Source organism: Muntiacus reevesi, chromosome 5 (genome assembly GCF_963930625.1).
Source record: "Muntiacus reevesi chromosome 5, mMunRee1.1, whole genome shotgun sequence".
Lineage (NCBI taxonomy): Eukaryota > Metazoa > Chordata > Mammalia > Artiodactyla > Cervidae > Muntiacus > Muntiacus reevesi.
The window spans coordinates 35,136,150-35,149,659 of NC_089253.1; the positions used below are offsets into that span (position 1 = coordinate 35,136,150).

Sequence of the window (13,510 nt, forward strand, 5' to 3'; positions counted from 1 at the left end):
GCCCCTCGATTAGAGTGGACGAGTGGAGCTCTATCTGGTGTGACCTTTTCTTCTTTGTTCTAAAGCAGTCTTCCCAACGATCTATAGATGGCCAGGCTCACCAGAGGCTGTGGGTACGTGTGAATGCTCAGGTTCTCTGGTCAGTGAGACTCACTCATTCACTTATTCAGTCACTTAGACTTCAGCCAAAGGCAGCCACAAATGTTAGCTGTGGAAAACAAACAAACAAACAAAAACCCCCCAAAACATAGGCAAGAACAGACAGAAGGGTGTGGGGCTGCATGGAAGCCTGACAGGATTCTAAAGACAACTCTGCCCACAGCCTCTGCAATGACTTGTTTATAAAATGGATGAGTATAGAAATTCAGTATGTTTGGTATAAGAATTCAAGTAAATGAACCAAGAGTTTAAAAAAATGGCCTTCCCCTCCTCTCCACAGCTGTTTAAACTCTAGTTCTCATCATTTTGCTGGTGAGGAAGCTCTTTCTGGATGGACTATCCCATCCTAGTTTTCCCATCTGTATAAAAGTTTACCCATGTGAAAAGGGAACTATGTTACACTTTGGGATTTGATGTTTATGGGCAAGTATAGCCCTCTGAAACTCTCAGTATGTCTACAGATCCCTCAGGGTTAGTACTTAGAACATTCTGTTCAGAAAAGCAGCTCTCAATCCCTGTGCCATGTGCCAAGGATACACACACCTTCGGTTATCACATTAAGTATCATTCTCCAGAAACAATCTTTCTGGTCTCTAATAAACTATAGGGCATGAGTCTATGGATGCTGCCTTCTGCATTTGTAGAGATCACCCTTGACTGTGGCTACTGGGGACCCCAGCAGTTTGCTGACCTGAGTAGTGCTTCTTAAAAATTTACCCATTTCCTCCCAGAACTGAAGTGATGCTGGTACTTGAGGTCAGTGAACAGTTCCCCTGCCTGTTACTCTCACTCTGTAGACCACTCACTGTCAAAATCCATAGCAAGAGGAACCTACAGGTAGGACGGCCTTCCTTCAAGGCTTGCACAGGCTCCTCACATGTGCGAAGAGCAGCTTCCCCCACGAAGTACTATCTCTACTCCTTGGTTGTAAGATATTACAGAAGTATCACCAACAGGTCTCTAATCAATAATGCACAACCTCGGAAGAATGCAGCCCAGCACTCAGGAAAGCAGCTCTGACAAGATACCTGGCTCAATCGCTCTGGGATTTGATGACTTTCTCTATTAGCCTCCTTTATATTCCTTTCAATTTCAGGGATGGTGTTCATGAACTCTTTTCATAGCTACCCAGGAAGCTGATGTGTACTGTCTCATAGAGCACTCTCTGGTCTGTACAAACTCAGTGGATGCTTGCTTAAGAAACGCATCACTCTGACGACTTTTCTTATCCACTTGACCTCAATCAGCAGCAGCAGCAATTCTTCCTTCCAGCCAACAGTAAATGACAACAGCAGGAAGTTTTATTCCATAAAGCATTAATAAGATATTTTAATGAAGGGGGGAAGGGAACCAAACAAAACTTAAAAACTTAGTCTTGTTTCTATTCAAAGACACTCAAAACTATTTTTTTCCCTGCCCATCCCTTCTAACTGCAACTTTATTTGTGACCATGTAATAAAGGCCGGTTTAAAGTTTTTGCTTTTTAAAAAGATTAAACCTTTTTAAAAAAGATTAAACAACCAAACTAGCAAAAAGTACTCAATACATACTTTCCTTATATCAAACAAGCTAATATTTCAGTACAATGTTACTATACAGAATATATACAATACACATATATTCACAAAGCAAACACTATAGGCTCAGAACAGATTTGAAAAAACATGATATTCACATTGATTACAATAACTCTAAAAATGATTGTAACATTGAAACGGCACTTAGTATACAAAAAAGTCACAAAAATATATATATATATGTAGTCACCAAGAACCATGGTTCCTGTAAAATACTAATAATAGCCAGATACTAGTATATAAAATGTAAAGTTTCGACATCGTATACATTTTTAGGAAACAAAATCCAAAACCATTTTTGTTACTGTTGAAAGTCAAACATGCCAAATAACTTAGCTATGGCCACTGTCACCAAGTAAAGCCAAATGTGAATGAGATGATACCTGGATACATAGCTGGTGAACTAGAGCCTGGCACAGATACAAAAGTTGTTCTGGTTCTAGGAGAGGACAGAAGCATGAAAACATCCTTCTACATAATTTAATTCACATTTCTTCTCCAGCATCACCTTCCCTCCCCCAAGGGTTTCACAAAATGCCAGGGCCCAAAAAGAATCATAATGCTATTAATTAGCAAGATAAAAGTTTCTCCCACACTTCCGTGATGTTGGGCTACATACAGGAGCATTTTAAAGCATGCATCAGCTAAACAGGGCCGCCAGTCACCTTTCTGGAAGACTGTGGTACACACCTTCCTCCTAGGTTGGTTGTACTAGAAAGTACTCCAGTTTCTGAATGGAGCCAGATCTATATGTTAGCTCTGTAAAATATTGAGCTACTGTAGCAGCAAATACAAAATTACAGAAACAAAAACATTTTTATTAAAAATTCGTTTGTTACATCAAAACAACTTTTTTCCCTTCCCTTCGGGGTTTCCTATAACCAGACATCAATCTCTTCTATCACTGAATTACATTCTATTATCTCAAATTGACTTTTTCATTATGCTGCTGCAGAAAAAGTTCAAATTCTGGAAAGTTTAAATTTACTCTTAAAAATGGGAATACAGGAATTTTAAAGTAAAAAAAAGTCTGTTCTAAAAGTATCTCTCACAAATATATATATATTTAAATATTAAAATAGGCTACCTAGGATTTTTATAAAATGGCTTTTGAGAAGATAGCAGAGGCACAAAACGAAGCCATACGCCATCTTCCAACTGGACATAAGGTGCCACGAGGGTGCCCTACAAAGAGGCAGGCAATCTCTATCTGATGCAACAGGAGGCACCAGCAACGAGAGAGACATCAAACATATTATTGGGATGTGAACTGAGATCAAATTGTACTCTAGTAGGGGCTGTGGTCTTTTTAAAAAATATCTTGAAATATAAGCACGAGAAGCCATTATTTTGTATAAGGAAGAAAATGACTAAAATTTATTATCTCACTCCTGATTCAGCTGATGGCATTCACTTCAGGTACCTGAAAGATGAACAGCAGTGCAACTTTCAATAACTCAACAGACCACTCTCAGTATGAGACTTTACATAGCATTTGTCAACTTGAAAATTAAACTGACGGTTGAAATAAGAGAAAGCTCTTACAGAAATTACGGAAAAAAGTCTTTCGAGAAAAAACCTGTGTATCTAGGAACAGCACGAAAGGCTGCCCATCTTTAAGTGAATACAACCTCCACTAATACAATTAATTTAGGGAAGACTGACCTTTCCTCAGCAGACCATGTACTTTGGTAATCCGAACATTCATTCACAGGATGATTTTTTAACCTGCTTAACTGAATGATGAAATTTGGATATGGTTAGACTGGTATTTGGAAAAACAAGGACAATTTAATAAAATCTTGACACTTAGGCCCTCACACCATCAAGCAGCAATTTTATCAATAAACCATCACAATTGAGCCTAGGACTTTAGTTTAATCAGCAAAAAGTCAGTTTAAAAGAGAAAGGCAATGATCAAAGAATCTGATTTTTATAAACCAGGCACTTCAAAATGAAATTTAAAAATTTTAAGTTAAAAAAATTTTTTTTTAAGTTTTTGTTTTCAACCAATAGTCCACACCTTTAAATTCTTTGTAAACTATTATGTACATCAAAATGATGTTAGTTGGAACTGGCCTGGACCATATGCAGAGTGAGCTATGTAGTACACTTTAAGGCAGTCTCATTTTTCAGATACTGTCAAACTGAGATGCCACCACAACCAGACATCTCTGCAGAGACTATTTGTAAAGATATGGAACTTTTGCTTTTTTATCACAAAAATATAATCACTCTGATGTAGTATAAATATCTAAGTGTATTAGTTGAGTATGAAGTTAAAGAAAAGTACAACTATAACGTCATGAAGAGTCATCCCATAATCTGACATAGGCTTAATTCCCCATTAATAAATCTCAGCATGTTTATAATCTAAAAATGAAATAGCCATAGGCTATCTGCTCCTTAGTTGAACCTGGATATTAATTCCACTTCATTGTTAACGTGAGCCATTATTGCTTTGGCAATTAGTCTTGCTGAGAACTTTCCAAATAAAAATACCCTATGTCACCAATATTTTGTCAGGCAAAAATGACACTGAAAGATAAAAATGGGTACAAGCAAAATAAGGAATAACTTAAATTTGGATGATCTGCACCTAATGCCTGTAGGAGTATGCTTAGCTTTAACATTCCTCATAGATATGGTTACTCTAATTGAGCACCCATCCACCATTCTGTTCTGATTCAGAAAAGAAAATCAAGTTTGTATATATGCTTCTCTCATTAACTCTCAAAATCTAAATTAAATCATCTTCTGTCAATAACTTAACTGAAAATAGCATTTAGTATCTTTCAGCAACTTTGGGTCGCTTCCTGATGTGAATTTTTCTCGTTTTTTCCCTCCCAATTAATAACTAGAAAACTACTCTCCCTCACTAGGATGTATACTCCAAAGCTATGACTTCACATTTTGTGGATGAGTGAAAACAAAGTAAATGCCACACAAAAGTTGCTAATTATCTTCATCAATTCCTTAAATCTCAAAGTTCTTTCAGTTATAATTTTAGGATTGTTCATTCATCAAGTAGTAATTCTCTCCATGTGGTTATTCTAGCATACACAGCCATAATAAACATTATAAGGTAATATATTTCTCAGGGGCTACAAAGCTGAAAGAAAGCAAACCATGATCCGAGAATCTTCAAAATAAAAGCCACTGAACTAGGTAAGTGGCCTCTATTTAGATTAAGTATGAGAATAAAAATTAGTAAAAGGTAAAATAAAAACTGAAAGAATTAATACAGCTTCCAAAGGCTCCCAGGGAACCATTTATACATCAGCAGAGACTGGCTCAGTAGTCAGAAGTTAACAGAGTTACCAACAATAAGTACATTAGATGTGCCAGATAGTTCTTTCCACTTGGTAACATATTTTAACAAAATGGAAGGGTTTTGTTTGTTTTTAAAACCTAAGGGCATGTGTCATAACAAGGAATCAGAATGTAAAGTTCTGTAAGCCAGAATGGTTGCTGAACTGTTAAAATGTAACAACAAATGAGGCTATTTAAACATTTTAGTACACTTTATCTCACTGAAATTGAGAACTTTAAAAACTAGTAATATAACTAAATAGATAGCTAATTACTTAAGGATTACTTTCAAAGTAAGAAACACTCATTCAAATATATTTGTGGGTGATAACGTCCATCTGCATCCCTTTCTTGAAACCTTAAAAAAAAAACAAAAAAAGAGCACTAAACTTTTGTTTGTGAATTAGTGCAATCACTAACATGCCAAGTGCTTGCACTGTTAGAACACAGCCTTATAAAGTGGAAAGGATGCCTGCAGGGGCTGAAACACCCAGTATCAGAGCACACATCTCTGTTCATCTGTGAAGTATGTATAGCATACTTATTTGGTAGCTTTAAAATGAAAATAAATCTTTTTATTATATAAAATCCTTGGTTTAAAAGGGCAATTTATCTTGCATCCTAAAATTTAAGCCCTTTAAATATCACAAAGTTACCTTCTGGGGCCTAATTTAAGCAAGATATCTATGGTATTCTAAACTGGAATTTTTTTATGTTCAATTATACTGGTAATTTCTAATGATGACATAATATAACGGGTTTTCATCTTTGTATTTTTTCCCCCATATATTCTGGTAAAAATTATACATCCAGGCATCCTTCTCTTAGATGAATTTTAAATAAATCTAAGTAACACTATATACAATTATTTTCTTGCAGCTTAGTTTCTTAAACAGGCCCATAAGCTAAGTAACCTTAAACTATGTATCAAGAAAAATGTAAAGCCTCACTGAAATAGAAAAAAAAAGGCCTTTGTTTATATCACATGTTAAGTATTAGTTACCTGTATTGATAAGATGTGGGGAACAGACAACTAGCAATAAGCATTTTCACATTAATTTCAAATGTCTCATAAAACTTGGAAATCTGTATAATTTGTAATTACCAATGAAAATTTAAAGTTTTCATTTGGGGGAAAAAAATAGCCAGTGATGGTAATCCTACATTCTGAGAATACAGAACACCTCAGAATGGGCAAAACTGTGCAGGACTCTCAGTACAAAATCCTCAGGACAGGGGGTATGCTAAATTACTTTCAATCAACAAATCTCCAAGTTCTGATGTATCTTCTCATCAACTCTATTTTCTTTCCTTCTTTTCTTCCTTCCTTATTCTAAAAAAAATAACTCTTAGAACTGAGGGCAACAATGACTCCTGGTCATAATTTCACTTATTCTTGTCTTGTCCATGTAAGATTTTAAAATTAACTTTTGAGATTTATCTACTGGTAGGTATAACAGTTTCCAAAGAATCTATATAATATTAAAAATAAAAATTCCTGACCTTTCCAGTTGAGACACAGCAGTACCGCTATTAGTATCATATAGTCTTGCTAAAGAAAAGTAATTCAAACTACTGATAAAGAAGCATAAATGATGGAAGGCTATCATAATCTGTACGTGTTCATTTTCCTTAAGGTACTATAGCTATTTGGGGAGCAAAAAGGAAACAACAGGTTCTTGAGTGAGAAGAGGAGTTGGAAGCAAGTTAAAAACAGCAGAATATGAAAACAAAAAGAACATTAGCCTAAAAAACTTCAAGGAGTTCACTTTCCCTTCCTTTACATTAGTAAGAGATAAGCTACAGAATGAGCCATTCAAAAAATGAAACGAATCACTGTAACTTAAAAAATTTTTATTGAGGTCTAGCACCCAGACAAAACTGAGATCTTGTGTTCTGAATAAGAAACTGTATTGTCTTTTTCTAATCTAATCAGGTGTCTTCATAATGATTAAACTCTGGGTATATACATAGGGAAAAAAAGTTACTCAAAAGATAATTGTTCATGGACTCATGAAATTTAGGATCAAGGTAAGCGATGCTTTAACGGCACCAGGTAAAATGTATACTCCAGTCTAGAGTATCATTTGTATTTCAACTATAAACCAGGAAGTTTCACTTTCTTTTAGCAGCAAGAGGTAATATTCATTACCTTAAGGTTTTTAGTTTTTCTTTAGTCTTAACAAATTTTTTCCCCAAATAGATCTGAGTTACAGATCATCACTTTATAGCCTCTTCTCTATTATTGCTTACATTCTGTAAAAACTATACTAACTGCTTTCAATATGACATTTCGCAATGTCGAAAAATATTTTGGAATAAGGACAATATATCACTGTCACATGGTATTTTGTAAACAATCTTAGTTGGGTTAAGAACATAGCCTTAACAGAGAATTCTTTATTTTGTCCAAACAGCAGAATGAAAACATCCTCAATAATACACAAACCTATATATAAAATATAGAACATCTCCAGTATATTTCCTTTTTATGGGATCATGCCAAGTATAGGCAAAAGAAAGTACTGTTGACAGGGTAAGACAAAAACTGACTTAGGCAATGACCTCATTAGCCAGGCATTAACATTCAAAGACCAGGTAAACAATGATTTTAACCAGAAAAGCAGTATGAAAGAGTTCCTATGAAGCTGAGATTCACACACTATATTCCCCATTCCTGGTCACTTCATGCACAGGTTGACTCTTCTCAACCGTGGCTCTCTGCCGTCTTTCACAGAAGAAAGATAATTTAGAGAGTACTATTATAAAGGTACAGGGAATATGTATCCCAAAACCAAATTTTCACCAGAAAAAATTATAATGACAAAGCTTAAAAAAAAAAATACGTGGAATTTCAGAAGTACACACCCTAATAATTTTTAAGAAAGCTCACCATAAATACTTCCAGAAACAACAGGCTTTACAGAAGATTGTACAATGTCCTGTGTACAGGAGTAAGCATCTATTCAGGCCATTTGCCAAATTCGTTTAGTAGTATGTTTCTGGTGTATCCTTTCATTTCAGGAAGGTCAATAATCATCTGATTTCTTCTCGACCTAATGATATGTTGTTAGCCTACTCCTGATGATGGAAGAGGAAACTGATATAAGTGTGAAGTCAACTGCTTCTCTCTCCTTAAGTTTCAGGGTTTCTACTGTATTTCAACACCATGGTATTGTGCACTTACAGAAGCAATCTCTCAGTCATGAAAAATAAAACATCAGTTGCAGGACTTACAAAGTAAAAAGGGAAATTTTTCCAAACCTTTTTTTTGCTTAAAAAATTAAATTCAAATGTACAAGACCAAGCACAGGCACTTTCCAAAAATTAAAAATGAAGCCAAACTATGAAATTACTCAATAGTTATAGAAGACAGCTCTGATTTTGGGGGGTCATCTCTGGTTGCCTCGGCAGAAGCACTGGTCTTTGGCTGCTCTGGCATTTCTTCCTCTTTTTCTGTCAGCCCAAGAGACCCCAAGGGAAAAGTGCTTTCACAATTCTGGGTCGAGGAGACCTGTGAAATTACAGGCATTTGAACAGAGGAGTTGCTTTCAAAACTGTGTTCTCCAAGATCATATTGAACAAGGGTCTCTTCTTGCTCCTGGTTTAAGTAGTCCGGTACTAGGAAATCACTAGGTAAGAGGCAAAGGATGAAACAGGGAGTCAATTTTCAAGCCAAGAATAAATAAGACATAATAAAAAGACCTGATTTGTAAAACAAGATTGGGAATTTTCATTCTCTAATTCTTGAATGAAGATTATAACTCAGGAATTTTCAGCTTCTAAACTTTCCTAAATATGAGCCAAAACCATCCATTAGAACCCAAGTATATCAATTCTCCCTACCATCATGAGAGAGATCACTTTCAGTATCACTGTGGACACCTAAACAGCCTTTCTCCTTCTACGTAGAAGAGTTTCTGTGCACAAAACAAACGCAAATAGCATGCTCATTTAAACAAAATCATTTGCACAACTTATGTGTAACCTTTCTTGGATTATACACTAATTATAAGGTATATAAACCTAGCTTTTTATTACGTCTTGGATACAGTTAAAAAACTAATCCTCACGCATAAATGACCTTATATACAATCTATCATATAGAAAGATGTAAAAAACCACTTAGATGCTTTATTTAAATCTTTACTGTTGAACCAAAACATTCATTACACTTTATAATCTCAATAACTAATATACTTTAGGTTATTTTATAATTTGTCTTTACTATTAATTAAAAAAATTAAAGTCTGCTCATTTGCAAAGCAATTTAAGATGTTCTCGGTTATAAAAAGTCTTCAGATGTTAAAGACTGGAGGACAGAGGGCTCAGCACAGGGAAGCTACAGAAAACAGGCTGTGCAGTTAGTTAACTGGGACATGATTTTATTCCTGAACAAACTTTGATATGTCATGTATAATATAGGTTTAGGGATATAATAACCAGACACTCAGAATCAGAAATGATTACATTAGAAAAATGTCTGGCTTGAAGAGAAAAACAAAATCAATGCAAGAAAAAAATTTATAGAAAAATAAGATAAAAAAAATAAAGGTGGTGTAAAATTTGCCTTTGTTTTATAAGAAACTAAGGATTCCTATAGATGTACAATTCTGATAAAGTATTAAAAATAGACAACAGAATTTTATATCTAGAGGAGACCTTAGCAATCATCTTTAAAGCTTACACATTATCCTTCTCTAAGTTCAAGCTTCTTCATCTGTGAAGTGACGTGTTCAATCATACCAGCAGTGAGCGGCAGAGCCAGAACTAGAACCCGATCCTCAGCTACCCGATAAATCAGAAAGGTTAACTCTAGCATAAATTTTTAATATTCAAAGTATGGAGTTCTAAACTGAAAGAAAAAGAAGAAAACTTCATTTGATGTAAACTATCAATTATAGTTGTTGCTGAAGTTTCTCTCATTATTTAGAGAAGAAAAAAAAGAGAGTAGTAGTCAAGAATTTAACCAACACCCAAAGAATGGGAAGTAATCCACTGTCACCAAATATCATCTGACATGGTAAATTTTCCAGTCAGGTCTATTTAAAATCTACTACAGAATTACTTTAACCTTACATTAAAAAACAAACAAACAAACAGAAAAAAAAAAAAACCCCACAACAACGCCCCCCCCAAAAAAACCCCCAAACCCAAAACAAGTGGATAAGTAGTCTACCTCTGTAGGAAAAGATTTCTAATGCCAACTATAAAAGTATTTAAAACTGTTTATACTTAGAAGAATTAGCAAAATTTTATCAAGAGATCAGAGTGTTATTGGATAGTGGGAATTTTTAAGGAATGTGATTGATTAGCTGGCAACCTGATTAAAAAACAAAACAAAACACAGCAGGCTGCCCTAACAACAGGAAGAGAGAGTTTAGAAAGCAGTTTCCCTGGTTCCATTTTCGGTGTGCACCTCACCTGCTCTGGAAGTAGTTTGCTAGCTCTGACGCTTCATGGTTCAGACTCCTCAGGTGCACGATTAAATTTCCAGAGTTGGTGAACATGGCGCCACATGTTTTGCACTCGTAAATCCGAGGCTTGCGGATAATATGCCGGGAAACCCTCATGTGGTGTTTATATTCCCCGAAGGAAGTGAAAGTGGCACTACATATCTGGCACCGGAAACAGCGTTTACCTTCATGCTTTAGGCGATGCATCTTTAGCGAGTAAGCCCTGGTGAACTTTTTCCCACAGCGGTCACACTGAAATGGTTTAATTCCTATAAAATAAAGCAATACAAAATATTATCTAAAAACAAAATAAATGGAAATGTCATAAACTTCACAAATTTCTGAACTGTAATTTTGTAGCAATAGATAATCTGAAAAGATAAAAATCATCATCAGAAGTGAGTCCCAAATTCAGCATCTTAGAAAAAGTACAAAACATCTGAAAAGTCACTAGTGCTGGAAAAAAGCAAGCAAGCAAGCAATGCACCACGGGGGTGCGGGTAATCAAAGTGATATATACTCCATTTGATTTTCGAATTCTTCCAAATCTTCTTAGACTTCAAAATATAATTTAACAAGAGTATTTACTTAAGCAAAACCCAATTCTTCACCTATTATTATTTCATTTCATTAAAGTAGTAAGGTTTATATCAAGAAGATGTGTAAATTGATCAGTTATCTAATCTTCATTTCCTATCTCAGAGAAAAATGAGAAGAAAAAAGAAAAATTCTAACATCTCTGAACATAATTAGTGATTGTAACAGAACTATCTTTGGTTAAGTTTTGGGGTACTTAATGTAATAGTGATATATGTAGAGATTAATATATGAAATGTAAAGTGCATTTATGGTCTCTTCCAATTCATTATCACAGTTTTAGCAAAAAAATTTCAAAAACGCAAAAAAATTTCAAAAACCTTCAAAACATAATCTGTTGATTCAACAAAGTCACAGGGAATTAGTGTTACAACAGCATTGTTAGACCTATCTGAAGAAGAGGAAAGTGAGACAGTTAAACAGCTGAGAATAGTAGCAAAGATTTCTTCGTTATCAGAGGCCAGTGTTCTACCCATAAGAATTTTATTGTCTTTATGTGGACACTGAACTTAAGTTTCAAGTATGTTCTACACATCATTTATCCAAAATCTTTTTTACACTAAAATAATACTGCAAGGCTGGCTGAATAGGGCACAGAGAAATTTCTCAGGGCACAGAGAAATTTAGGATTGCACAATTAAAATAAAATTCTTGTATTTAATTTTTAAAAACACTTTTTATTTGGAATTACAAACTTAAGAAAAACGAGAAGAACAGCACAGAGAACGTCAACATACCTTTCAACCCCGTTTGCTTTACCAGATGCACTCGTGCTTTTCTCCCTCACATACACACATACATGTGTCTGATCTCTCTTTCATGTATATCATGTGCATATCACACTTGCCCCAAGTTCTAATCAGAAGATTTATGCCTATGACCAACGTATTAAGCAAGTATCTTTCTGACAGTGCAACAAATCAGCAACAGACCTGAATTCATCTGTTCTCACTAGACTTCCCAGAGATATACTTTTTCCTAACTCAAAAGCATCTGTTTACTATTTTTAACTGGACTTCCAAAATAAAATGTTCTAGAGGGTTCATTTATGCCACAAGAGGAACGATGGCATTACCTGAGTGGATCAGCATGTGCTGCTTCAGGTTCTGAATACGGGTGAATCGCACCCCACACGTTGGACACTGAAAAGGTCTATCTGGACCATTGGGACTTGGCCGTTCTGTGCTGCTGGTGGAAGGAGCAATGTAGAGTTGGTAGGGATACTGAACATTTTCCAATCTAAAAAACAGACCAAAGAAGGCAACCAGGCTCTGATTTTTAAGTTCAATAAACAGTTCTGCACAAGTTTAAATGAACAAAAGGAAATAAACACTTAAATGATTTTACTTTAGGTATCCTTAATCTAATAATCCTTTCCTTCCTACTACTGCTTTAATTCAGGCTCTGGTCAATATATGGCTATCTCTTTCTATTTTGCCCCACACCCCTTCCACAGTGATCTGATTAAATCAGTCTTTTGATAACAATCCTGTGATGGTTCACTGCTATCTTCAGAATGAAGGCATACAAGACTCCTCATGATCTGGGTCTGTATACTTTTCCAGTTTCATTTCTTGTCATACTCCCCAAACATACCCATACCAAGCAATTCCTCCTTAATACTTCTCTCTCAGTGCTGTGCTTTCATATGTTTAACTTCCTCTACCTGCCTACCCTTTTTGCTTAGATAACACACCAGTCATTTTATGAGATGTAGCCAAGAAGTTACCTCCTCCTCCTGAAAGCCTTCTTTGATTCACCAGTGATTTAGGTAGGTACTCTCCTATGCAGAGCAAGACTCCTCTGCAGATCACTCATGTTATCTGCTTACTTGTCTGCCTTTAACCTCTCTCCCGGCCCCAATGTCGGTGTGACCTCTGAGGACAAGGGTTACCTTTCATTTCAATATCCCCACCACTCAGCAGAGTATCTAGTACAGAACAGACAACCCCATTCATGTTTGAAATTAAGGAATCTAGGCATATTTCCATTTGCTTACACCTTCAATAATTTACTCAAAGGACTCTGGTTCACAACCTGCTCTACACCAGGTTATCTTCTCAAATACAGTAAATCGTATTTGCATTCTTTGAATCCTTTGAATTTTCAACACACTTCTAAAGTCTGTCCTGGACTCAAATGATGAGGTGTTACTGCAGTGAAGTTTTATATTCAGTGGTCAGAAACAGACCATAAGCACTCAAAAAAAAATGATCAGAATAGAGAATTAAAGTGGAGTGATCCAACAATGATTGGTGCTGTTTTACTTTAGACTGGTGGTCAGGAAAAACTTTCAGAACTGACAGTGATCTGAAGAATGAAGAAAGAGGGAGCAAAGTGAAAATTAGGGAAGAAAGCATTTCAGGCAGAAGAAAGGCCTTAAAATGGCAGGCCTGCAAACCAGAACAA

General features: G+C 35.5%; 1 protein-coding gene across 6 annotated transcripts in view; it reads right to left on the reverse strand.

The window, feature by feature from the left end:
- Window positions 1–1,458: 1,458 nt before the first annotated feature.
- Window positions 1,459–13,510, reverse strand: part of ZBTB44 (zinc finger and BTB domain containing 44) — a 58,412-nt gene continuing 46,360 nt past the window's right edge. For 2 of the 6 annotated variants that reach the window (XM_065937421.1, XM_065937420.1), the window contains exons 4-6: window positions 12,177–12,289; window positions 10,473–10,773; window positions 1,459–8,680 (exon numbers count right to left, since the gene is read on the reverse strand). In XM_065937421.1, the coding sequence (XP_065793493.1) occupies window positions 8,401–8,680; window positions 10,473–10,773; window positions 12,177–12,289 (694 nt within the window). In that variant the 3' untranslated portion in view covers window positions 1,459–8,400. Of the gene's footprint in view, window positions 8,681–10,472; window positions 10,774–12,176; window positions 12,341–13,510 lie in introns of all 6 variants that reach the window. The other 4 variants (XM_065937418.1, XM_065937419.1, XM_065937422.1 and 1 more) reach the window with 3 other exon arrangements.